At 42.9% G+C, this 27,773-nt stretch overlaps 1 protein-coding gene across 7 annotated transcripts in view; it reads right to left on the minus strand.

Moving 5' to 3' along the window:
* Positions 1-27,773, minus strand: part of FRY (FRY microtubule binding protein) — a 345,271-nt gene that overhangs the window by 158,354 nt on the left and 159,144 nt on the right. For all 7 annotated transcript variants that reach the window (XM_088460246.1, XM_088460245.1, XM_088460242.1 and 4 more), the window contains exons 4-7: positions 9,124-9,263; positions 4,881-4,971; positions 2,264-2,343; positions 2,085-2,165 (exon numbers count right to left, since the gene is read on the minus strand). In XM_088460246.1, the coding sequence (XP_088316372.1) occupies positions 2,085-2,165; positions 2,264-2,343; positions 4,881-4,971; positions 9,124-9,263 (392 nt within the window). The remainder of the gene's footprint in view (positions 1-2,084; positions 2,166-2,263; positions 2,344-4,880; positions 4,972-9,123; positions 9,264-27,773) is intronic.

The raw sequence follows: 27,773 nt of genomic DNA on the forward strand, positions 1-27,773 counted from the left end.
TGAGCTACTGCCAAAGCTCAGCCAGATAAATGTACATTCATCTTTTATCCAACTCTTTTTTTATGTCATTTGGCAACTTTCTGAGATACAGAAAGTCGCCATGTACAGCATTAAGCGTCAATTAAACACCAAATAAAGAAATATTGTTCTGAGATGGCACCTTTTTTCCTTAGCAAAGATATAGTCAGGTGCATAAATATTGGGACATTGACAGAATTTTCATATTTTGGCCTCTATTCACCACCACAATGGATTTGAAATGAAACAAACAAGATTTGCTTTAACTGCAGACTTTCAGATTTAATTTGAGGGTAATTACATCCAAATCAGGTGAACGGTGTAGGAATTACAACGGTTTCTATATGTGCCTCCCACTTTTTAAGGGGCCAAAAGTAATGGGACTATCAACTCAAAAGCTATTTCATGGACAGGTGTGGGCTATTCCCTCGTTATCTAATTATCAATTAAGCAGGTAAAAGGTCTGGAGTTGATTCTAGGTGTGACATTTGCATTTGGAATCAGTTGCTGTCGACTCTCAATATGAGATCCTAAGAGCTGTCACTATCAGTGAAGCAAGCCATCATTAGGCTGACAAATCAAAACAAACCCATCAGAGAGATAGCAAATACATTAGGTGTGGCCAAATCAACTGTTTGGAACATTCTGATTTGGATGTAATTACCCTCAAATTAAATCTGAAAGTCTGCAGTTAGAGCACATCTTGTTTGTTTCATTTCAAAGCCATTGCGGTGGTGAATAGAGGCCAAAATATGAAAATTCTGTCAATGTCCCAATATTTATGCGCCTGACTGTATGTATATAACCTGCCTTCAGAGTGGACAACCCCATAAAAGGATTACAAGGCTGCGAGGGAAGGTATATATAATTAATTTAGATCCCAGTTATGTACCCTCATAGCACCTATAGGAATACCAAAGATCAGATTGATCTATTTGTTGGTGCTGACCCCCACCTGAATGGTTCCAGTTCGACATATTTTGTAGACGGTTAGAATGTCAACGTAACATGTCAACTTGTTCTGTATGTCGACATTAACTATGTTAACAATGATGAAATGTCAACACGCTAACAATTTCAACAATCGGCAGTGCGTCTGTTACGGCAGTAAGTACCCTAAACACAGGGCTCGACAAATCCCGGGGGCCAGGTCGCCATGGCTACCAGATTTTGCTGCCTGGCTACTAGATTTTGCAGTGAGGGAGGAAGCAGACCCTCATCAGCTCCGGTGGAGATTCGTGCCTATAGTATTGCAGTGTTCATATCATGCACAGGAGTGTATGTGCTGAGTGTCATCTGCGGTGACTGCTGTGACTGTGTCCGTCCTGGCTTGCACTGACTACTCCTCTCCATCCTGGCCTGCTCTGATCCCTGCTGTCTTTCCCAGTCTACGCTGATCCTCCTGTACGTCCCGGCTGTCTACTGTCTCCTATATCCGGCTGCATAGAGCTCTCCGGTAGTAGGGTCTGTGTGGGGCCAGGGATTGCGGAGCGGCTTCAGAAGGATAGTGATGTGACCACGAGGGGAGGGGGGTTTTGTTGTACTTTCTGGCACCATTATTTTATGTTGCATGTGGTCCGTTATTACTGGAGGGTAGGGAGTGGGGTGACGGTGGTCTGGCTCATACAGTTTCATTCTGGCTCCTAGATTTTGGAAAAATTTGTCAAGCCCTGCCTAAGCCTAACCATAATATCAGCATTTTGCAAAATGCTCACATCTCTCGTCAGACAATTGGGACTTGATCAGCATTTTGCAGCTGTCGACATTTCAGCATTCAAATTATAACTGTTGACTATACGAATGTCGACACTGCGACAGTCGACATGCTGACCGCATCAAAATGGATCTGTGTCAGCATCAGCATCTTTCTCAAGCCCAAAACATGAAGCATGACTATTAGAGAGCACCTGCAGTCCTCCCCACAACAAGCAGACCACACGTGCACGGTGACCATAAGCTCCTGCTTCACTTAAAGGGACACCTGTAGTATTCACCCTGCCTCATGCATGACCAACTTAAATGTTTCTGTATTGTAGAATTACATGTATAAGAAATAACTCACTTACTTTGACTGTGCTAATACGCCTATCACTTCAGCGTACAGATCGGCCACTATATGCATATTACCAGTGTTTGGACCCAGATACCTAGAAATAAAACAACAACAGGAATAAATTAGACATGAAATACAATTATACTACGGGGGCAGACCATCCGTTTCAATTATTAGTTCGAATCAAATTACCCTTCCTTGTATTTAAAGTGCTTGAAAGCCAAGGTTATTACATCATGAACCAAGCTGTCTATTACTGGATGCAGTGGAATCTGAAAGAAGAAGAATATATTGGAAATTGAAGTCACTGGAACGGGGAGAGTGTGTGTCATAACACATAAGCCAGTCATATCACTGATGGAGCAGAGATAGTCACTTGTAGCAGCTACTGGCACTCATCATCATTACTGCTGGTGCTTGTATAATGGGTACACTGTCATCTACTTAGTACTGCACCCATTACACCTACTTCACTTGTAGAGGCTACTGGCACTCATCATCATTACTGCTGGTGCTTGTATAACGGGTACAATGTCATCTACTTAGTACTGCACCCATTACACCTACTTCACCCATTTTATACTACACTATAGCCGACCTTCGATAATAGGAATTCAATCATTTTGAAAATGTATTAATTATTTAGAGAAAAATTGCAATAGCTTTTCCAGCAACGATGTACAGTTCAGGAAGTATATAAGGAATGAGAGTATGGAAGGGACTGACCTCTCACGAGCAGGGACCTCTTCCTTCATGTGCTTCTCCTTACACTTTCTTCTACTCCTTACTCCTCATAAGAGCGCCTAACACGTCTCTGCCAACTCCCTGCTGCTTATTGTGAGTGTTGTAATTACTATTGCAGCAATGTATATAATGTCCTTCACTGTACTGTAAGTTACTTGTTTGTTTTTTGTTCACTTATTAGTTTTATGTACGATGTAAGGCGCTGCGGAACACTTGTCGCGCCATATAAATAAAGGATAATAATAATAATAATAATAATAATAATAATAATAATAAAAGGACCAGTAATGTATTCATGTAACAAACGCTCTCCAAGCCTGTTTTTACACAGTCCGGTTCTAATCAGGTCAAAAGAGAATGGGATTTATTCATCAGGGATACATTCAAAGCAGATATGGCGAGCGGCTGGACAGGGGAATTATGGCAGATACGCAAGTTATAACCTCCCAACTACAGTATAAGCCGATAGTACATAGCAACAGCGACAACAGTATATATGTGATATTATAAATAATTGTCTTATGTTATTATACAGTATATATGTTATTATACAGACAACTCGTTCTTAAGAGCTAATTGTAATAGTATAAATGAGATTTTGAAAAGTTAGTCCCTTTTAGACCTTAAAGACACATGGGTAGAATGAATTCTGTGCTAAGGAAGCGACGCGCTGTTCCCGAAATAGCACATTGCGTATGCCAGTATCGCAAGTTTTCCCTCACAGCCCCTCATAGTACATTGAAATTTCCCAGAAAGTCCCAGCATGTCAACTAATGGTGCTAGGACTTTAAAATACAATTCACTTACATGATGTATGATTCTATAGTGGTGCACAACTGTGGCAAAATCTGTCTTTACGGTTCCCTTTGTGGATGACAGTATTGATCAGATGTCACCCGAATTGGATGTCAAAGCAAGAAGTCCTACTGTGCGTTTGTGCCCCTGAATTCAGTTAAACTCAAGTCTCTAAATGCTACTGTTATAAGTGAGCGCATATTTCTTATTATTACTATTCATTTATTATTATTATTTGTAATGCTCGCCTATTCCACACTGGCTCCTTGGGCCTTTGTTCTCTAGTAAACAGACTCAGCATGGCTATGTCATTATAGACTTCAAGAAATTCTGCATTAGTTGGTGCTCTGTGCTCATTTATAGATAGGCAATGATAAGGATTACTGGACAGTCAGCCTGATTCAGGGATGTACACAATACCGATATTTACACAGTTAAGCGATTATCTGTAATGTTTGCGCATGCGTCAAGGTACTGTCATCGCTCGCAGCGACTTTTTACTCGCAGTGTGATTGACAGTCAGCGTGCGTTTAAGGGAAGTAACGGGAAGTGGTGGCAAAGAACGCAGGCGCGATCCCGTACGCAATAAAAATGGCTCCGGCATCTCACTACACGCAGCCATTCTGTAAAGACCGTAGGGCTACTCAGAAGGTTATAATAAGGATCTGCGAGCGAAGCTGCATCTTTGTATGCAGCTGATTGGTTTTGTGAAGCCATCTGTGTGCGTCTCAACACGAATCCCGGTGTTGCGACATTTACATATGTGTGCACAGCAGCTCCGTACAAATTTACAGCTGTGGTGGCGTTAGCGTACAATAGTGAACCAGGCCCTGTATCAGGGGCTCCTTTCCACAAGGCTTTATGACAGACAGACGAGACAGTGCATCAGGTGGATTTAAAAGACATTTAATATCTTCTTATATCCTTCCCTGCATGTATGCCCTTTCCACAAAGTGCTCCGATGACTGTAATCATCTCTGTAAATGTATATGCTCGGAAGAGAAAGCCTGTTATATACCACTGTATAAAAATACTGGTCTCTATAGCAGCATGCTGGTAGTTTTTTCCAAAACAACATAGTCACAATCTGCAAAGATTAGTGCACACAGCTAAATTGCCTCTCACAATCCATCTGCAGGCCACTTAATGGACATAATGTCACTAAATTCAATATTCTTTGAATTATCCGCTTCCTGAAACCATAGGAAGAAATTATGCTTCGTTAATAAAAAAAACAATAAATGTGCAATCAATAGCAGGATCAACTTACCTGTTTTAAAACTTCTATAAGAACTAATGAAAAAATAAAATCAATCGCCAGATCCCTCCTTTCCATCAAATAATCTTTCTGTTGTTCATCGCTAAAATAACAAACAAATAATTCATTTTCATCCGTTTTTTTAAAAACGTAAACAAAAAAAAAAAAAAAAACTACAAATATTCAACACCCTATTGTTAAAACTTCAAAAAGGTACCCGATACAAATATCATAAACATAGAAGGTTAATTATTATAGAGTTAAGGATACTCACTAAGCAAAATAATAGATAATATATATAATAATTTTTTTTTTATTCAATAATGGGTATACATTGCAGCCATTATTCTGCTGAACCATTAAGCTATTATTCATGAGAAGTCAGTGCGTCATGCCTCAGCGTTCACAAAGCGAAATGTTTGCCTTTAGGTATAATTAAAAAACACAAAGTAATAACAAACTCCATTAATGTAACACATACCGCAATTATATGGCAATAACAGCATCAGTGTATACTTCTCTGCAGAAAAATCATGGAATATCTTACCCTACTTGGCCAGCAAAGACTGGAAGAGAAGATATTCCTGGCAAATACGCAAGCCATTTCTCTGATTAATGAATACATGTAATACCATTTAGTAGAATTACAGCACTTGCATTAAAACTGGAAACTTTTTGCCACTTCAATAAACAAATCAGATAAACTCCAGCTGTGGCTAAATGGGAACGAGCTCTTCTCTGGATTTATTCAACAATCATAAGTGACGGGAACAACACTGGAAGGCTATAGATGGACGGATGTGCGAACGTCTTCTCTACACAAGTGTCAACCATTATAATACTGGCAAAGTTAGGCCATAGGCAGCTGGCTGGAGAATTCATGGACAGAATTACAGCTGTTTGATGCTGTAACTAGGCTACGCAATGCAATGATTGATTAAAGGGGAAATCTACATGTAATACAAGCTGTTTTGAACTGATACAGAGCTAGACAGGGGATGGATGACCCAATTGAAATTTGGGACCGGCAAGTTTTGGATTTTTTTTTTTATGTTTAATTTTACATAACATTTATACAGTTATTTTCCATTCTTATTTTACTGGCAATATTCCACATTAAAGAGATTAAATATATACTGTAAGCAACTTTTAAGCAGGCTCTAAATGACCTGGGTGCAAAACATACACATTGCTACCATAAACGTGCAAGCTGTGAGGTTGCTGGACTGAATACTCTGTCCTAACATTACAGTTCAGTTACCGCCAACGATGTGCAGACTGAGGGCCTGATTCAAAGGAGGATATTGCGATCGCGGCTGCGATTACACACGCAGGTCTGCTGCGAAAATATGCTAATGAATGCAATCGCAAAGCCGTTGCACAGCCAGCATAGAGACGCCCCCACTACCACTATCTCACATCCGTAATACCCTGCAGTCCTGCGTATACATCGGGAACATGGAGTAACATCAGCCCGTCACGCACAATTACATCAGGTCTGACCTTAGTCTGAAATTGCAAACCTCGTCGCACGCAGTGAGTACACAAGCTGTGCATGCCGTAGCAGTGGCTAATTTATGCACGCCCAAGCAAAGGCATTCAAACGGACAGGCACGCCTGCGTTTCTCCAACCACTCCCCCGTAACCACCCCCAAACGCTGACGTCCCACCCCTCGGTCTGCGATGGCTTTGTATCTGCGTAGGTGATCGCAATGCTATATCACGCACGTGCACTGCGGTGCATACGCATGAGCACTATGCACCATTGGCCGATCTGCGTACGCTCCTGTAGGTGCGATCCGTGATGAATCAGGCCCTGAGTGTGTACTGTACTGTGGTTGCTGTGTGATAAATGCCGTCACTGATGTCACTGTAAACCAGAAGACGCATCTACCAAAGAGTGTTCCCCCCAGGACCTTTTATACGGGCGCTCCAGCCCAGCACTATTCTTACACAGCCCGGCAGCCAGGGCCAGCCGTTCTTACAGAGTACTGCATGGAGCCGTCCCAGACTGGAAAAGGATCCCAGCCGCCCTAACTCACACCTAATTGAATTTTCCCCTTAATCTAAGGGTTCAGTTCAGTCTGCGCTCCCCACCCCAGCTACCTCATAATGCCAGCCGGCAATGAAAAACGTCCGGGTAGAACACTGTACCAGTGTAGCACAATGTTTGACACTTTGTAATCAATCTTCATGGACAATTACCAATTCTCAACACTTTACGGTTTACTTACCAAATCCTAACTGAAGGTTTATGCACATAATCGTCATTTAATCTAAATTCACCTTTAATTTTATTTTATTTTATTTATTTTTTTCGGGGGGGTTTTCACGCTTTTATTTTGAAAGTACAAGGCATATAAACTGAATAAGAGATACTGTTACAAGTTTTCTTTCAAGAACACATTAAATAGTTCTGGATAAACTACAACAAGGTTCTGGGGGGTAGGGGAGGGAGTTGGGGATCACAGAACCTTATCGGCGAACAAAGTTAAGCTTTAATAAGGTAATCAGTGGTTGTACCTGGAAATTGGCAGTTAGGATACTGGGGTAGAGGCCAAGCAGTGTGGAGGTACATTGTCTCTAGGGGGAGGCAGTTTTTAAACAGGTGAAAAGTGGATTAGTGGATATTCACATAGAGAGCACTGATATCTATGGAGCACTGTATCCACAACACTAGTTTACTAAAACGGATGACAGAACAGGGATGGGGAGAGTAAGCATGTTCTATTTTTCCTGTTCGGCCATCTGTTGTGGTACAGGTTGAGTCTCCCATATCCAAAATGCTTGGGACCAGGGGTATTTTGGATAACAGAATATTCCGTAGTTTGGAATAATTGTATATCATAATGAAATATGTTAGGAATGGGACCCCAACATACACACAATGCATTTATGTGTTATATACACCTTATACACACAGCCTGCAGGTAATTTTATGCAATATTTTCAATAATTTTGTGGCTCAAACAAAGTTTGTGTACATACATGAAATTAATTTATGTTTCATATATATACCCTGTACACACAGCATGAAAGTAATGTTATACAATATTTTTAATAATTTGTGCTTTAGACAAAATTTGTGTACATTGAACCATCAAAAAGCAAAGGTTTCATTAACTCAGTCATGCCAAAATAATTCCGTATTTCGAAATATTCCGTATTTCGGAATATTTGGACATGGGAGAATCAACCTGTAATAAAATTGTGAGCTGTATTAGCATCTAAATAACGCACATAACTGAGGGAAGACTTATAACATTGCTGCCTGCACAGAGAGTTACACTGGGCTGTTATATCACTTTAGTACAACCTTGCCCAGGCCGCACACCTGACAATGGAAGTCATGTGGAAAAACTTTAAATCATCTACTAGAAAAATATACAGTATCTTATTCCATCACATCCAAGGGAGGATGATAGACACAACTGGCATGGCATTGTACTGTATGCTGGCTCAGGCACATTACAGAGGACAATTATGGGGGCTTTACAACACCTTTTTTTTCTTGCTCTTACCTTAGATACAGAGCCTATTGCTGGACACTGCATGCTATTACTAGTCTTTTTTTTAAACAAACAGTAATACAATTGATCTAGAACACGCACGTCAATAGTGCACAGTACAGTTCAATAACAACGTTTGTAGTAATGATGTATTACTGCAAATGAAGGTTTCATAAAAAAAATATTGCTATGTTCTATATACATAATCTTTCTGAATGTGCGGAAGAATAAATCCTATTATACGCGGATTGAAGGATAAATAAAGGAGTCCCATCTACAGAAACACAAAATAAATGTTAAGCTTAAAGTAAAGGGTATGTACAATGCCAGGCAACTGTTTCTGTCCAGATGGCAGAACTCTGTAGTCACTCTGCACTGATCGCTCGCAGAACCAGCTCCATCACCAACACAGACGCCCCAAGGCCAAAGGTTTATACAAGTCTACTCCAAGGTGACTAGTCCCCCTCCTTCAATAACTGTAATCTGTGATGCCTCAACATTGGAAGGATATGATCCCCGGGTGGAGGAGCTTTCTGACATTATAAGAATTGAAGACTTGCCAATTTAAATCTGGCACTGTAGAATCCGATTCTGTATGGCTACGAATACCTGGATACACAAGCACAAACAATGGCGGCAATCTAGGACTTGTTAAATAACGACACACACTAGTCTTTCAAGTAGTGTGTTGTTATTTTACCATTTACCGAGTGCCGCATACATACATATCCTTGCTGGTGTATTACCCTTTAGATTTAGTGTTTGTTCGAGGCCTGTATTCATGCGACTCATCTTCAAATCCATTCTGACGTTTATACCAGTCGAACAAGGTGCGTAATATGGAAGGCAAGCAATAGTCTGACAGAGAGCTCATTGAGCTTATTACCTGGCGAGAGGAAAAACAAAAATATAGCAATATTAATGTAATGCCATTTGATTCTTCAATATAAAGTCATTTAATGTTAAAGGGAAACTGTACACATATATTTAACAACAACTTATATAGTGACAGCCTATTCCTTTGCACTTTAGAATTGGGAAAAAAATAGTAATGAAACAAAACTGGGTTATAACAGACAGACAGAGGTTAGAGGGCCCTCCTCGCAAGCTTACAATGTATAGGGAAATAGGCAATTATTCAAAAGGGTAAGTGCAGCATATCGCTTATTGGTCCAGCCAGATTGCAGAGGTCCTTGATGGGCTGTATGATCGGGATGTAGTTATAATCCAGACAGACGGGATGACGGCGCTTAGCACGCTGGTGTCGGAATCACGACACCTGTTAGAATTCCAGCACGCATAGGCAAACGCAGGGGGGGGTTTCCGTCTGCCTGGAAACCCCCCTCTCCAGCACACACATGACCACAGTGGAAATAGTAATATAATAGAATTTTACTAGTGCTACATGTTCTTCTCAGTATCACATATGAAATATTTAGCACCACCTGTTGAACTTCAACATATATCAGCCAGTAATAAACCTGTGCACCAACTAGGAAATCTGGAAAACATGCACTATTAGGGATGTACTGCTATAGAGTCCAATATGTACATATATGTCCAGGGCAGTGCTAGGTTCTTCTGCTGCTCCTCCAGGCTTCCAGACTTGCTCCAATGGTCTGGGATAGTGCCCACATCTAATATAAAAACATTCAGCTCAGGCAGGATGGCCCTACTGCCGCATCTAATGGTTTACTGTGATCACTGGTCCTGTATATGCTGGAATTATGACACACAATATTCTTTGTATGACGCATATTAAAGCTGGTTAAGTACTAATTCTGCACTCTTCATGGACTGGCCACACTCGCTCTAAAATCAAGCATTTGGAAACCCCCCTCTAGAAATCCTGCGTTTGCCATTGGCACTGGCATCCCGATGGTAAGTAGTGGGGTTCGGGGGAGGTTTAGGGGTTAGAGATAGGCACTAAGAGGGGAGGGTTAGGATTAGGGTGCAGGGAGGGAAGTTGGTTTGGGCACTAGGGGAGGAACATTAGGTCGTCCTGTACTCAACCCATATGATCCAATCACACAGCAATGTTGGCCTTGGGTAAGCGGGATGAGTGAGTGTAGAAAGAGAACATATGTAAAGTCATGTGCAGACTTGTACTGAGAAGACGTAATTGAGTCTGAAAATTGATGAAAGAGAGAGAGAGAACACATATACACACAGTGCCTTACAAAAGTATTCACCCCCCTTTGCATTTTCCATGTTTTGTTGCCTCACAACCTGGAATTAAAATGGATTGTTTGAAGGTGTGCATCATTTCATTCACAGAACATGCCTACAACTGTGATTTTTTTTTTATATTGTGAATCAAACAACATTTAGGACAACATAACAGAAAACTTCAGCGTGCATAACTCTTCACCCCCCTAAAGTCAGTACTTTGTTGAGCCACCTTTTGCGGCAATTACAGCTGCTAGTCGCTTTGGATAAGTCTCTATGAGCTTGCCACATCTTGCCCCTGGGATTTTTGCCCATTCCTCAAGGCTTCATAGCAAAGGGGGTGATTACATATGCACTTGCCAATTTTCAGAATTTTATTTATAAAGATTTTTTTTTATATATATTTTTCTCATTTCACTTCACCAAATTAGACTATTTTGTGCAGATCCATCACATAAAATTCAGATTTAAGAGAAAAAAAAAGAAAATTACAGGTTGTAATGTAACAAAAAAGGTAAAAAGCCAAGGGGGTGAATACTTTTGCAAGGCACTGTATATACAGTAAATATATATATATACAGTATATATACAGTATATATATATATATATATATATATATATATATATATATAGACAGTCACTAGTGTCCACACTCACTCCATTATATTCATTTAGCTGGGGTGCCACATCAATGCCCTATTGTCTAGGGATGAATATAGTGTCCAGAAAGGAGTGCACTCACCAGTCTTGAAGTAAATAATGCCTTCTTCTAATGCAATAAGATCCGTGTGAGGATCGAAACGTCGATGGCTCACTGTGTTTGATCTTATTCCATTAAGAGAAGACATTATTTACTTTAAGACTGGCGAGTGCACTTCTTTCTGGACACTAAATTATATATATATATATATATATATATATATATATATATATATATATATACATACCACACACACACACACACACACACACACACACACAATATTACACATTGGAATGTGAAATCCAATGATGTGGACCAAATATGTCCACGTCACTCAAACCCACCACATGACACTACGAAATCCCCAAATGCCTCCAACTCACTTGGATTACCATTGACCAGCTACTACTAATTTATAAACTCATTAAAATCACTAACTTCAATTTTACATTTTAATAATGAAAGGCTAAAATTAGCTTAGATTTAATCAAAAGCCACCAGCAGAAGACGACACGTGTGCAGCAAATTGCATTCCCTTACTGATTAAAGGTGCTGCTTGACCTCCAGCCATTGTGCAGAGAGGGTCACATGATGCAAAGGCCGGCTGCTCCAATCACCTTCAGTCTCTGCTTTATATCAAAGATCGAGAGCATACAGCTTGCAGGTGAAGGGCTCATTGGCCCGCCTGTTGCTCATCACTGTTAAACCTTCACCTGCAACGTGGTTCCAGGCACTAATGTAAGAAGATGTGAGGAAGGTATGGCATTTGGCAGCAAAAAACACAATCCTAGTTACATTCAATCTCCAAAGGACACTCTGTAAGATGAGCAGCTTGGAAATATGTGCCCAGCGTTATTAGCTCAGAGAATGCGTAACATAATATCCCCACAGGACTGATAATATATCACGTACACCAAATAATAATGTGCGCACATAAGGCTAACGTTTCCCTACTTACTAGGCCAAGACAACACACCATAGACGAGCCATCGCTAATCGCTGCAATCCAGAACCAAGTCCCCATTGGAACAGGATCAATCTGCTTCCACTTATTTAGGAACTAGTCTCTTTCATATGTCAGAAAGCGCTGCCATTATAAAGCACAGCAACAAGCAGAAGGCCTGATTCAGAGGTGCTCGCTATTTGCGAGCGCACGCTCTGAATCAGGGCGGGAATTTTTTTTTTTTTCTGTCCGTTCGCTAAGCTGTGGATTATCACGACCATCGGGCTTGCGAGGAGACCCTCTGGTAGGGTCTCAGGTCTCGCAAGCCCAAGTGGACTTCCTGCTCTAATAGTAGAGGAAGTCCACTACTGACATCACGAGTGATGTCAGTAGGGCCGCCCACAAACGGCAGGCGTTCCTTCGGGAACACCTCCGTTTGTTCAGCCACCCCCCCTTCCCGCCTAGAAAACGGGGCGAGCTGTCAATCGACAGCCGTCCCGTTTTGCTGTGAACCCCGGAGCGAGTGAAGTACTCACTCGCTACGGGGCTCACGCACACCGCGCATGCGCACTGGCCCGCCATCGACCCGCTTGCGAGCGTAATGCACTCGCGAGCGGGTCCGAATCAGGCCCAGAGTGCGGAGCCGGACGCTTTGTGCGCTAGAAACGCAGGCAGCCAAGAATCAGGGGCATTTTGTGTAGGCTCTCAAGATTCATCCTGTTTGGCAAAGATAACATGTGCGCCTGGTTTACGTCAGGAGATGAGGCTTGTCAGAGGTAGCAGCAAATGCTATTGTCCTAGTACACAATAAAGTACTTTGATGAAGTGTCTCTGTCTGGACAAGTGTCATCAACAATCACTAAATTGCAATTACCATGAAAAATACATTTAAATAATTACGCTTTCTTTCCCTTTAAAAAAAACTCAAATGGGAATCTGCTTTCCTGCTACGGACTGATGCAAATAATCTTTTAAATAATGCAAATAAATTAACAACAGCCATACTTATAATATCATCACTGGGAGGGATCAAGACAAAAAGTGGTTGCCGGTCACTACCAGCGGTGCAGACTTTGCCGCAGAGGTTGAGAATCCACTAGAGAAAGGTCTCCTGACAGAGGTATAGGCATCTCTTCTATGGCCTGCCTGGGGCACATATGTGTGATCATGCACCTACTATACATTGGCCAAACTTGCCCGCCCCCTTCATCCTCTATTCTGCCTCTACAATCGCAAGGGATCGTAAACGCATAAGCCCCGAATATCTACATCAAACCCCATTCCCAAAACAGTACAAATCTTATGTAATAGACACACACTCACAACTGTATCCAATCCATTTTATAAATTCCCTCTGTGTATGGAAATTCGCCCATGTCCATGGAATGGCTGTTGGTAATATTATATACACTATAATAAACAAAATAACATCCGCGATGTACGGTTCAGCTGGGTAATACTAAACATTAAAGAGATCGGAAAAGTGATTTCTGGCTGCTGAGTGTAAACATCGGGGCATAGAATAAATACCAAATAGGTCAAAGTACTAAAAATCCTAAATCTGTCCAGGCTGTAAACAGCTCTGGAGTATTATTAAAGAACAGATCAGCTCCTCCTTTCATGAATGGAGGGCAGTGTCAGAATAAGCAGCATTAGAAAATCACACTGCTGCCGGTGGTCAAGGTGTAGGGGTGAGCGGGTTCGGATTTCTGAAATCCGAACCCCCCCGAGCCCCCCCGATCCGAGTCCGATCCGAGTCAGGCTCGACTTTTCCCGCCTGACTCGGATCTGAAATCGAGGCAAAACGTCATCATCCCGCCTTCCGAGTCTCGCGGGTTTTGGATCCTATATAAGGTACCCGCGTCGGCGCCATTTTCTCACTCGGCTGTGGACAGTGAAGAGGGAGGGTGGGAGTTAGGGCTGTGTAGTGTAGTGTAGTGTAGTGTAGTGCTGCTGTTGTCCACTACTTCAAAGTCCATAGGGGCTGGCTGTGTTGTGCTGTGCTGCTGTTGTTAATAGGGGCTGTGTCCACTACTTCAAAGTCCATAGGGGCTGGCTGGACTGTGTTGTGCAGTCAGTTCTCCATAGGGGCTGTGTCCACTCCAAAGTCCTGTGCAGTGTCCCAGTCCTAAAGGAGTGCTGTAGTGTTGTCCAGGGGGTGCTCTGTCCATCAGGGGTGCTCCCCCCAAGTGCTAAAAAAATAATATATTTTCTGTGTTTGTGAATTGTGTGCGCAGTAGCCGCACGTGCATCAACAAAGTAGTGCCAAGCGTGCGCCTGTGTCATAAGTAAAGGGCCGGCTGGCTTGACCGTTAAGGGTGCTGTAACCCCCGAAAGTACACTCCAGTCCAAACCAAAAAAAAAATTATTTTCTGTGTTTGTGAATTGTGTGCGCAGTAGCCGCACGTGCATCAACAAAGTAGTGCCAAGCGTGCGCCTGTGTCATAAGTAAAGGGCCGGCTGGCTTGACCGTTAAGGGTGCTGTAACCCCCGAAAGTACACTCCAGTCCAAACCAAAAAAAAAATTATTTTCTGTGTTTGTGAATTGTGTGCGCAGTAGCCGCATGTGCATCAACAAAGTAGTGCCAAGCGTGCGCCTGTGTCATAAGTAAAGGGCCGGCTGGCTTGACCGTTAAAGGGTGCTGTAACCCCCAAAGTACACTCCAGTCCAAACCAAAAAAAAAATTATTTTCTGTGTTTGTGAATTGTGTGCGCAGTAGCCGCACGTGCATCAACAAAGTAGTGCCAAGCGTGCGCCTGTGTCATAAGTAAAGGGCCGGCTGGCTTGACCGTTAAGGGTGCTGTAACCCCCGAAAGTACACTCCAGTCCAAACCAAAAAAAAAATTATTTTCTGTGTTTGTGAATTGTGTGCGCAGTAGCCGCACGTGCATCAACAAAGTAGTGCCAAGCGTGCGCCTGTGTCATAAGTAAAGGGCCGGCTGGCTTGACCGTTAAAGGGTGCTGTAACCCCCGAAAGTACACTCCAGTCCAAACCAAAAAAAAATTATTTTCTGTGTTTGTGAATTGTGTGCGCAGTAGCCGCACGTGCATCAACAAAGTAGTGCCAAGCGTGCGCCTGTGTCATAAGTAAAGGGCCGGCTGGCTTGACCGTTAAAGGGTGCTGTAACCCACAAAGTACACTCCAGTCCAAACCCAAAAAAAAATTATTTTCTGTGTTTAGCCGCACGTATATATCAAATCGATATAACATAAATGGAGGACCAAACTTTCTCCGATAAAAATAAAATAGAGAAAGATCAAGAACCACTTCCTCCTAGTGCTGAAGCTGCTGCCACTAGTCATGACATAGACGATAACATGCCATCAACGTCGTCTGCCAAGGCCGATGCCCAATGTCATAGTAGAGGGCACATACAATCCCAAATGGCAAAGTTCAGGAAAATGACCTTGAAAAAGACATTTAAATCAGCTGAAGAGAAACGTAAACTTGCCAATATGCCATTTACGACACGGAGTGGCAAGGAACGGCTAAGGTCGATCCCTAGTATGTTCATGACTAGTGGTTCAGCTTCACATGACGATGGAAGCCCTCCTCCCACTAAAAAAATCAAAAGAGTTAAGCTGGCAAAAGCACAGCGAAGAACTGTGCTTTCTAAGAAGATATCACAAATCCCCAAGGAGAGTCCAAGTGTGGTGGTGGTTGCGATGCCTGACCTTCCCAGCACTGGACGGGAAGAGGTGGCTCTTTCCACCATTTGCACGCCCCCTGCAAGTGCTGAAAGAGGCACCCACAGTCCACTTGCTGATATGCAAATTGAAGATGTCACTGTTGAAGTACAACAGGATGAGGATACTGGTGTAGCTGGCGCTGAGGAGGAAGTTGGCGAGGAGGATTCTGATGGTGATGTGGTTTGTTTAAATCAGGCTCCGGGGGAGACAGTTGTTGTCCGTGGGATGAAAAAGCCCATCACGGTCATGCCTGGGCAGAAGACCAAACATTCCACCTCTTTGGTCTGGCAATATTTCTATCCAAATCCGGACAACAACTGTCTTGCCATATGTACCATATGTAAAGGTGAAATAAGTAGGGGTAGGGACGTCAACCACCTAGGAACATCCTCCCTTATACGGCACCTGCAGCGCGTTCATAAAAAGTTACTGTCAAGTTCAGAAACTTTGGCTAAGACCGTAAGCAGTCCAGGGACACCTAAATCCCGTTGTCCTGTTGTATCCAAGCGCCTGCAAACCACACCGTCAACTCCCTCCTCGTCAATTTCCTCCTTAGTTAGGATCGGAAGTAGTCCTGCAGGCCATGTCACTGGCATGACTGACTCTCCTATCCGGGATTCCTCCGGAGGATCCTGCATTGCTACGCCTACTGCTGCCGCTGCTGCTGTTGCTGCTGCTGGGAGTCGTTCATCATCCCAGAGAGGAAGTAGGAACACCACTACTTTTACTAAACAATTGACCCTCCAACAGTCCTTAGCGAGGAGGATGAAGTACGACAGCAGTCATCCTGAAGCAAAACGTATAACTGAGGCCTTGACTGCTATGTTGGTGTTAGACGTGCGTCCGGTATCCGCCATTAGTGCAGTGGGATTTAGACAATTGATGGAGGTAGTGTGTCCCCGGTTCCAAATCCCGTCTAGATTCCACTTCACTAGGCAGGCGATACCGAGACTGTACAGAAACGTCAGAAAAAGTGTCCTCAGTGTCCTGAAAAATGCCGTTGTACACAATGTCCACTTAACCACGGACATGTGGACAAGTGGAACAGGGCAGACTAAGGACTATATGACTGTGACAGCCCACTGGGTAGATGTATCACCTTACGCAGCAACAGCAGCAGCGTCACCAGTAGCAGCATCTCAGAAATGCCAGCTCGTTACAAGGCAGGCTACGCTGTGTATCACCGGTTTCAGTAAGAGGCACACCGCCGACAACCTCTTAAAGAAACTGAGGGAAATCATCGCCCAGTGGCTTACCCCACTTAGACTCTCCTGGGGATTTGTGATATCTGACAACGCCACCAATATTGTGCGGGCATTACATCTGGGCAAATTCCAGCACGTCCCATGTTTTGCTCACACAATAAACTTGGTGGTGCAGAATTTTCTGAAAAGCGACAGGGGCGTGCAGGAGACGCTTTGGGTGGCCCGAAAAATTTCTGGCCACTTTCGCCATTCAGCGACTGCGTGCCGAAGACTGGAGCACCAGCAAACACTCTTGAACCTGCCCCGCCATCACCTGAAGCAAGAGGTTGTGACGCGGTGGAACTCAACCCTCTATATGCTTCAGAGGATGGAGGAGCAGCAAAAGGCCATACAAGCCTATACATCCACCTATGACATAGGCAAAGGAGGGGGTATGCACCTGACTCAAGCGCAGTGGAGAATGATTTCCGTGTTGTGCAAGGTTCTCCAGCCCTTCGAACTTGCCACACGTGAAGTCAGTTCAGACACTGCCAGCTTGAGTCAGGTCATTCCCCTCATCAGGCTTTTGCAGAAGCAGCTGGAGAAAGTGAAGGAGGAGCTAAGACGGAGCGATTCCGCTCGGCATGTGGGACTTGTGGATGAAGCCCTTCATTCGCTTTGCCAGGATTCCAGGGTGGTCAATCTGTTGAAATCAGACCACTACGTTTTGGCCACCGTGCTCGATCCTAGGTTTAAAGCCTATGTGGTGTCTCTCTTTCCGGCCGACACAAGCCTGCAGAGGTGCAAAGACCTGCTGGTGAACACACTGTCAGCTGAAGCGGAACGTGACACGTCAACGGCTCCTTCTTCATTTTCTCCTGCAACTGGGGCTGCCAGGAAAAAACTTAGGTATCCTAAGCAACCCGCTGGCGGTGATGCAGGGCAGGCAGGACCAAGTTTGGACATCTGGTCCGGACTGAAGGACCTGGCAACAATTTCTGACATGTCTACTGTCACTGCATATGATACTGTCACCATTGACAGAATGGTGGAGGATTACATCGGTGACAGCATCCAAGTAGGCATGGCAGACAGTCCATACCTGTACTGGCAGGAAAAAGAGGCAATTTGGAGGCCCCTGTACAAACTGGCTCTATTTTACCTGAGTTGCCCCCCCTCCAGTGTGTACTCCGAAAGAGTGTTTAGTGCAGCCGGGAACCTTGTCAGCGAAAGGCGTAGGAGGTTGCTTCCACAGAATGTGGAGAAGATGATGTTCATCAAAATGAATTATCAGCTCTTCCAGGGAGACCAGCCTCCAGAAGGTACAGAGGGACCTGTGGTGGTGGATTCAAGTGGGGACGAGTTAATACTTTGTGAGGATGAGGATGTACACACTGAAGAGGGTGAGGAATCGGTGGATGAGGAGGATGAGGATGACATCTTGCCTCCATAGAGCCAGTTTGTGCAGGGACACATTAATTGCCAGCTTGTTTTGTGGGGGCCCAAACGAACCAATCATTTCAGCCACAGTTGTGTGGCAGACCCTGGCGCTGAAATGATTGGTTTGTTAAAGTGTGCATGTCCTGTTTATACAACATAAGGGTGGGTGGGAGGGCCCAAGGACAATTCCATCTTGCACCTCTTTTTTTTCTTTGCATTATGTACAGTTTGGGGCCTAGTTTTTCAAACTGCCATCCTGTCTGCCACTGCAGTTTCACGCCTAGATGGGTCACGTGTTTGTGCCGCCCACTCGTGTCGCTTAGCATAGTCATCCAGCTACCTCGGTGCAACGTTTTGGACATAAAAACACTATTGTGAGGTGTGAGGTGTTCAGAATAGACTGGAAATGAGTGGAAATTAAGGTTATTGAGGTTAATAATAGCATAGGAGCAGAAAAACCTACAAATTCTGTGATTTTAGCTGTTTTTATGCTTTTTTAAAAAAAAATACAGATCCAAAACACAAAACCCAGAACCCAAAACACGGAAGGGTGGTTTTGGCAAAACCAATCCAGATCCAAAACACGAAGAAAGATCCAGATCCAAAACCAAAACACAAAACACGAAAAGTGGCCGGTGCACACCCCTAGGTGTAACACACATCAGCCCACTGCCAGCAGCACCCAGCATCACTCTGCATAATGGTTCCATTCACAGGGCATTACTCAGCATGCTCAGTGTTCCACATATAAAGATGATGCTATTTGGGAGGGATAAAGGTCACAGCATACACTCCAGTAAATAGATCTATATGTACATATGCATTTTATGCTCTCTTTCAAGTCATTACAGGAAGGAAGGGTGGGATTTACATAAAAACCTGACTCTTCGTGAACAGGAAGGGAGGGAAAGTCTAGCTAGCAAGTTGGTTGCTTAACCCATTCATTTATTGGACATGAACCCAATGAGGCGATGAATCTCAGCTCTGTGCTGGTGGTGGAAGGGAGGGTACGCTCCTATAAGTAGGTCTCTGTTGTAGTAAATGATCGTGTTCTTCCAACATAAATGATCGACCTATAATGCGGGTATCAGGTCCAAGTAGAAAAAAAATATATATTTTCTTTTGGCCTCTCCTTCATGCATCATCAAATGTGCTTTATACAAAAGGTTTTTTTATGATTTAACAGAATGAATATTACAGTGAAGAGAAATTTGTCAACCCGCGTTAGGTAAGCAAGTCACTGCTTGTACATCTTCCAAAGGACATATCTTCTGCCAGCATTGTACCTGGCCAGTGGCTGCATAAATCTAGCACATAAAAATATAGGTACTGGATCATATTAGACCAAAATATGAAAGTTCCTAACCCATCATCAATGGTTCTCTCTGCTACTTATATTATACTTGCAGATTGCTTACCCGGGGAGGATGGGAGGTTCTGGGGGCATGTCATCGTGGATCTGCCCAGTACGCTCAGGGATTCACGACACTGGCAGTAGAGGTGGGGCAAGAAGATGCGTATCTCTGCCAAACGGGTCATCAAGCTCCAAGAGATATTGGTCTGCTCTCGTGGAGCTCTACCATACAGATTCCCCAAAGTACGACACTGTAAATGCATGTACTGTATATACAGTACAGGGTGGCCCAAAAGTAGGAATACAGTATTATTTATTGGGCTGAAGGACAACACATTCAATATGGTCTGTCATTTTTAGTCTCGTAGGTACATGAAATGTCTTCCATCAACATTACAACATTCCTAAAACCTGTCTTTTACACACACACAAAAAAAAATCACACAAATCTTGGTTAGCACCAATGTCAGCAACGGATTTCCTTGTTTTTTCTTTTGCGCACATTCTCTGCATTTCCAGTCTTCCAATACTGCCTTAGAATTTACTTTCTTTGTTCTTCACTCAGATTCCCTGCCATCATTTCTCTTCTGCCACAACAAAAGTAAGAACAATGAAAGATCACTACTGTGCCAGTGGCGGCTCCAGAGGTGGGGCTGCAACGTGGTCCAAAATTCATTGTCACCCCAAATGCTGCCAAACATCACAGGCCGTTGGTGTGGTTCCCCTATTTGAATCTTGTGTGCGCGCTGCAGCCCATTTCTGGAGCCACGAACTGTAGACCTACTTTTGGGCCACCCTGTATAATGTACTGTCCAAAGACAAAGCAGCTGTGCGTGCTGCGTACAACTCTAGATCGAGCCCGTGGCCCACAAACAGTGGGCAGCTTTGTTTTTATATTGAAAATTAGAATATAGAGCCAAGATATACCCCTCCCCAACTCTCATGCTGGGTACACATCTGACAGATTATTTGGAAAATCAGAAACATTTTTGGAGCTTAGAAATGGTCCAGAGAATATCAGATGTCGAGCACACACACTACCAGAGTTATGGAGCAGAGGAGGGGCACGTCATTGCTAATTTATATACAGATGCCCACATAGGTAGCGTTTTAGCATGAAATATCGGCAGGAATCAGAACCCAATGGTTGGAATTCTATACACACTACATTTTTACTCCAATAATTTATCATCGGATCCGTTGAATATTGTTTGTGAAACCTCACAACGGGGCCCGATGCCACAATTTTGGTCCAACTGCCAGTCACGGGTGCAGCGTACATGCTATCAGCTACTCAGGTTGGGGAAACAGTCTCGACTGCTAAATCTCGGCAAGGGTTAAATGACGGGCGTCGAGATCTCAACGCCTGTCATTTTACCTACGCCGATCGAAGGGATGCCGGGCGCGGACAGCTGTGCGGGGGGTAGGTTTAGGGCACCCGGGGGGGACTTAGGGTTAGGCACCCCCCCTGGAGGTTAAGGTCAGGCTAGGGGATGGGGGGTTAGTGTTAGGCACCCCCGGGGGGAGGTTAGGGTTAGGCACCCCCCCTGGGAGACTTAAGTTTAGGCGGTGGGGTAGGGGGGGTTAGGTTTAGGCACTCGGGGGGGAGGTTAGGGTTAGGCACTCCTAAGGGAGGGTTAGGGGGTAGAATAGGTTAGTTTATACTTACCTTCCGACGTTCGGGACTTCCACCCATGCGGCCGGTGGTAGATCATACCGAATCCTCAGGTTGAACAGTCGGAAATTGTCTTTTTGTCCCGATTATTGTATAGTGTGTACCCTGCCTAAATCTGCTCATTTTAAATTTCCTTCTGCAGTGCAACATGGTTTTGACAAAGTGACAAATTTGCTCTTTTGTTTTTGTTTAATAATACTGCATAAACCACACAGTGTATACAGTATAATATATACTAGTCTGGCACAAACCATAATATATAGCTGTCATTTGATAGATTTTCTCAAGGCACTGCACATATTTAATTATTATTATTCTCATTATTATCATTAGAGATTTACACCAATATATATTGTGCTACTTTCCAGATTGTTATCAGTCCCTTTATTGAGTATTCTGCGGAATGAATCTAGTTTATCTTTAGGCACCATACTGACAAATGAGAAATTGAAAACCTGCTAAAAGGAGAAAAGGTCATATTATATTCTATTATTGAAAAACAACTTATCAACTATTCAAACAAGGCGGCAGAGACCTATCCATCACCTTCACAGTCACCTCTGGACACCAACAATTAATGGTTTCCCGATGGATTAGCATATGTATACACTCACAGCAGCTGAGCTGGATTACCATGACATACATTATAGAGCTCATCTTCCTGTACATATGAAGACCAAACATCTCCTAATCATTTCTACATTCCCAACATCAGTAAATCCTGCACTGTAAACACTGGCATGGTAAACACGGCACTACAGATCATATGCATACGGCTCGTTGGTGTTACAATGCATAATGTCTACCCAAACAGCAGATAGAACAAAGAGGCCTATTTATGAAAGATAGGAGATAAGGCAAAATTAATTATCAGTCTTTTTCATCATTTATTGCGGTTAATAAGAAATAATTTTTTTGCTGGGTCATTTATTAAAGAGCTCTTGCCGGGACAGCGGTTCAAGTGCTATCACTTACCTACAATTTCTGAAATTGCGCATACCCGGCCATAAAAGTTACACATTTTGTGGAAATGGCCGCATTTGCAGACAGAGGCAGCTGGATTGATCAGAATATAGCTCTCTGGCGTTAATGTCTTCATAGGGACAAAGTAGCTAACACCAGATAAGTAGCACTGGGTACACCTCCGTGAGTTTTAACCTCACCCCCCATCACTACAGGTGGAATGTAGGCTTTATGCCTTGGCTGACCATTTAGTCCCAGCAGGTAAATATTTCTGGGGTGATTTCAGAGAGCCTGTAACTTTCCCACGCTTGCCAAATGGTGGTGGTGTCACCTTTCTGTCCTGTTCTCTAAGCACTAAGGATACTGATGGTCTAAACAACTATAACATTTACAATTAACATGGGTAATAAATGCGTTTTTTAGCATGTTTGCCCACAAATGTGTGCCCGTCTACAGATGTGTCATACACTATTGCTGAAGTTGCACCAAACAGCCCTGCTCAGTGCACCAGGCTCTATGCATCTTGGCTTGCGGCAATTTTACTGCATCCTAGTTGCAATCAGATGTGACAAAACCGCTTCACGAGACTGCACTGATTAATGTTATATGCAACACTTGTATATGTGTTCTTAGCACGTTTGGCCAAAAATGCGTGCCCATCTACCATGGCATGGCAATACAAGTCTCAGCATATTAGCAGCTCTTAGTGCGTTTGGGAATGGGGTGCGCAGTCAAGCACCCCCCCCCCTTTCCTCTGTATGTGTGTATATAAAGTACACTTATGCTTGATAGTAGCTAACATTCCCCCCCCTTTCCTCTGTATGTGTGTATATAAAGTACACTTATGCTTGATAGTAGCTAACAATCCCCCCCATTCCTCTGTATGTGTGTATATAAAGTACACTTATGCTTGATAGTAGCTAACAATCCCCCCCTTTTCTCTGTATGTGTGTATATAAAGTACACTTATGCTCGATAGTAGCTAACAATCCCCCCCCTTTCCTCTGTATGTGTGTATATAAAGTACACTTATGCTTGATAGTAGCTAACAATCCCCCCCCTTTTCTCTGTATGTGTGTATATAAAGTACACTTATGCTTGATAGTAGCTAACAATCCCCCCTTTCCTCTGTATGTGTGTATATAAAGTACACTTATGCTCGATAGTAGCTAACAAACCCCCCCTTTTCTCTGTATGTGTGTATATAAAGTACACTTATGCTTGATAGTAGCTAACAAACCCCCCCTTTCCTCTGTATGTGTGTATATAAAGTACACTTATGCTTGATAGTAGCTAACAATCCCCCCCCTTTCCTCTGTATGTGTGTATATAAAGTACACTTATGCTCGATAGTAGCTAACAATCCCCCCCTTTCCTCTGTATGTGTGTATATAAAGTACACTTATGCTTGATAGTAGCTAACAATCCCCCCCCTTTCCTCTGTATGTGTGTATATAAAGTACACTTATGCTCGATAGTAGCTAACAATCCCCCCCTTTCCTCTGTATGTGTGTATATAAAGTACACTTATGCTTGATAGTAGCTAACATTCCCCCCCTTTCCTCTGTATGTGTGTATATAAAGTACACTTATGCTCGATAGTAGCTAACAATCCCCCCCATTCCTCTGTATGTGTGTATATAAAGTACACTTATGCTTGATAGTAGCTAACAATCCCCCCCTTTTCTCTGTATGTGTGTATATAAAGTACACTTATGCTCGATAGTAGCTAACAATCCCCCCCCTTTCCTCTGTATGTGTGTATATAAAGTACACTTATGCTTGATAGTAGCTAACAATCCCCCCTTTCCTCTGTATGTGTGTATATAAAGTACACTTATGCTCGATAGTAGCTAACAAACCCCCCCTTTTCTCTGTATGTGTGTATATAAAGTACACTTATGCTTGATAGTAGCTAACAAACTCCCCCTTTTCTCTGTATGTGTGTATATAAAGTACACTTATGCTTGATAGTAGCTAACAATCCCCCCCCTTTCCTCTGTATGTGTGTATATAAACTACACTTATGCTCGATAGTAGCTAACAATCCCCCCCTTTCCTCTGTATGTGTGTATATAAAGTACACTTATGCTTGATAGTAGCTAACAATCCCCCCCCTTTCCTCTGTATGTGTGTATATAAAGTACACTTATGCTCGATAGTAGCTAACAATCCCCCCCTTTCCTCTGTATGTGTGTATATAAAGTACACTTATGCTTGATAGTAGCTAACAATCCCCCCCCCTTTTATCTGTATGTGTGTATATAAAGTACACTTATGCTTGATAGTAGCTAACAATCCCCCCTTTCCTCTGTATGTATGTATATAAAGTACACTTATGCTTGATAGTAGCTAACAATCCCCCCCCCTTTCCTCTGTATGTGTGTATATAAAGTACACTTATGCTTGATAGTAGCTAACAATCCCCCCCCCCTTTCCTCTGTATGTGTGTATATAAAGTACACTTATGCTTGATAGTAGCTAACAATCCCCCCCCTTTCCTCTGTATGTGTGTATATAAAGTACACTTATGCTTGATAGTAGCTAACAATCCCCCCCCTTTCCTCTGTATGTGTGTATATAAAGTACACTTATGCTTGATAGTAGCTAACAATCCCCCCCCTTTCCTCTGTATGTGTGCATATAAAGTACACTTATGCTTGATAGTAGCTAACAATCCCCCCCTTTTTCCTACACCAGACGGGACAGGTGAGAGGTAAGTTTGGATCTGCAAATAAATTTACAGGCATTGGTACCTCACCCCCTCATGTAGAGTAAAGGGGGGCTGTTCTAGACACAGAATACCACCGGTTATATACTGTAGCTCCCCTCCTCCGATACAAATTATGGCCCCCTGATTTTGTTTCCAGTTCCACTTCCCCTTCCCCTTGAAATATGCGTTTGAAGATATATCTGAATGTCCAATTAATAATATTAAGTGCAGAACAATAATTAAATAATGTTTGGTGATGGTAACGCAAGTAACTGATGTGATGAAATGTAGTGTCCATTATCAAACGTTTCTTAGTAATGTAAGTTCTACTGATAATAGCCACAGGCTCCCTGAGATCCCCCACCACCACCACCACCCATGGACAACCCTGAGAGTTATTAATAATATTTACTTAGTATTGGTTATATTTTGGCACAAGCAATGTTTGACTGGGAATTAAAGTATTCCTAAAACACTGGTTTGGAAATAATTAACTTGTAAATATATAAGTCGGGATGTAGAGGGGCACATTTTACTTGTAAGAAATATATTATACAATGAAATCTCACTCAAGATTAATACCTCAATAGTGGTATACCAGAAAAGGTTAATGAACGCGTTTAACCAAGGTCTGTAAAGAGAAACTTTCCTTTTACTTAAGTAATCCCTTATAATTCCATCAATGCTTGTTCCAAAATGAAAAACACTTGCCATATGTTTGTATGATGAATTACCCAGTGCCAGGAAGGGCAGAGGACACATATATTAAAGTATATCAGCTACTGTCTACATACTACAGTCCTATGAAGAAATTCTTGCAGCGTAAAAAGCTCACCAGTCAATCATTATAATGGTTTGGAATTCATGCTCATATGTTTGATTCACAATCTTGTTCATACACCACCTGGCAGCAAGGTTTTCATTGGACAGAAAAAAAAAAGCTTTATACCAGAGGTTTCCAAACGCCATCATTACAGTCCAAGTTCTAAGGATATCCATGCTTAAGCTCAGGTGACTCAATTAGTACCTCCGTCAATCTGATATAACCATCTGGACTCTAGCATGGCTATCCCTAAAACCTGGACTGTAATGGACAAGTTTGAGAAACTCTAAATTATACCATTATATAAGCATCAACAGATGTTGTTCATTGAGGTGTCTGTAAATAGTATTTGCAAAACCAAATACCATTACCTCTAAAGATTATTAATTCATCATAAAACTGTGATTGTTGCTATCTATCCATTGCGGTCAGATCAGAAGATGCGGTGGATGGCCGCCATATTCCTCTGCACGCCATACAGAAGTAGGAGGGGTAGGAACGTCTGTCATTCATATCCATCACTGCATTTCTCTGATAGCTCAAAAAGTCCACTCGCACTCTGCCCATTACGTAAGAATAAACATGGCAGCCAGTAGCTGCATATACAGTGGTGGTACACCTGAGGAAGGGTGACTGCCACCAACTATCATGTTCCTTCTGTGCTCACCAATAAACATGCCTCCATGGGGATAATTTACTATCACTTTCAGTGTACAGCTTTGGAACCTTTTATTTCCTGACCACAGGACTGGTAGCATGTACTACCTTGGGATGTACTAAGGTTGCGGTGACCATTCCGCCAGTCACCACAACCTAACTAATCACATATGTACTAACATATGTGATTAGTATCGCAAAGGACAGCTCTTGCGATAAGAGCTGCCCTTTGAGAAGCAGCCGATGCCTGGTGACGTGGTCTCCGTGGAACCCCGTCCCCTCCAACCCCCGGGAGCTTCCTGCTGGTCACATGTGACGGAGGACCCAGGAGGAGCGCGGTCTGGCGACAATGGAGTGCAGGTGAGTGGGGGCCAGCGCTGGGCGACGGCGGGGTGGCGGCGCAGTGTCGGGTGCGGGGTCCGGTAAGAAGCCCATAGGTTTCTATAGGGTAACACCAGGTTTTTCTGGCGTTACCCTCCACGCCGAAAAAAGGGATGTACAGTATATATATATATATATAAAAAAAAAAAGTTTCTGAATTATTTTACCATTATTGAAAGATAAAAGCAGATCATTTACACTGTACTCCTTGTGTTCTACATAGAGACCCCAATTCCATATTTAATTCACAATAAATGTAATATGCAGCCAGCTTACATGAAGAAATTGTCTATAAGGAGCAGTTCATTATATCTTCCTTCGTGATCTTGTTAAGTCCTGTCACTGTGTATAATTGACATGAGGAACAATGCTTAAAATAGAATGCCAAATGCTTCCATCATTGCCTCTCCTTATGTAAGTGTTCTAACTCTCCTCAGGCTGCACACAGCTTCTGCTTTCTCTTCTCTGTGTAGAAAAAAATATATTTTCTCCATTATTCCTGTCACTCCACAGATGTAAGGATGACGTCGCAGGTGATGAAACACAGAAATAAAAGACAACACGACACATATTTTCCTTTCTCTTCTATTTTAAGAAAACTGATTCATTCGAATACCCACCCGAAATGTACCTTTGCTGCATGCAGCTGCTTACAGTTATAGGGACTTGCTTGGGCAAACCCTGGGTGGGTCACATGGAA

Source organism: Taudactylus pleione, unplaced genomic scaffold (genome assembly GCF_031769625.1).
Source record: "Taudactylus pleione unplaced genomic scaffold, aTauple2 ptg000043l, whole genome shotgun sequence".
Classification (NCBI taxonomy): domain Eukaryota; kingdom Metazoa; phylum Chordata; class Amphibia; order Anura; family Myobatrachidae; genus Taudactylus; species Taudactylus pleione.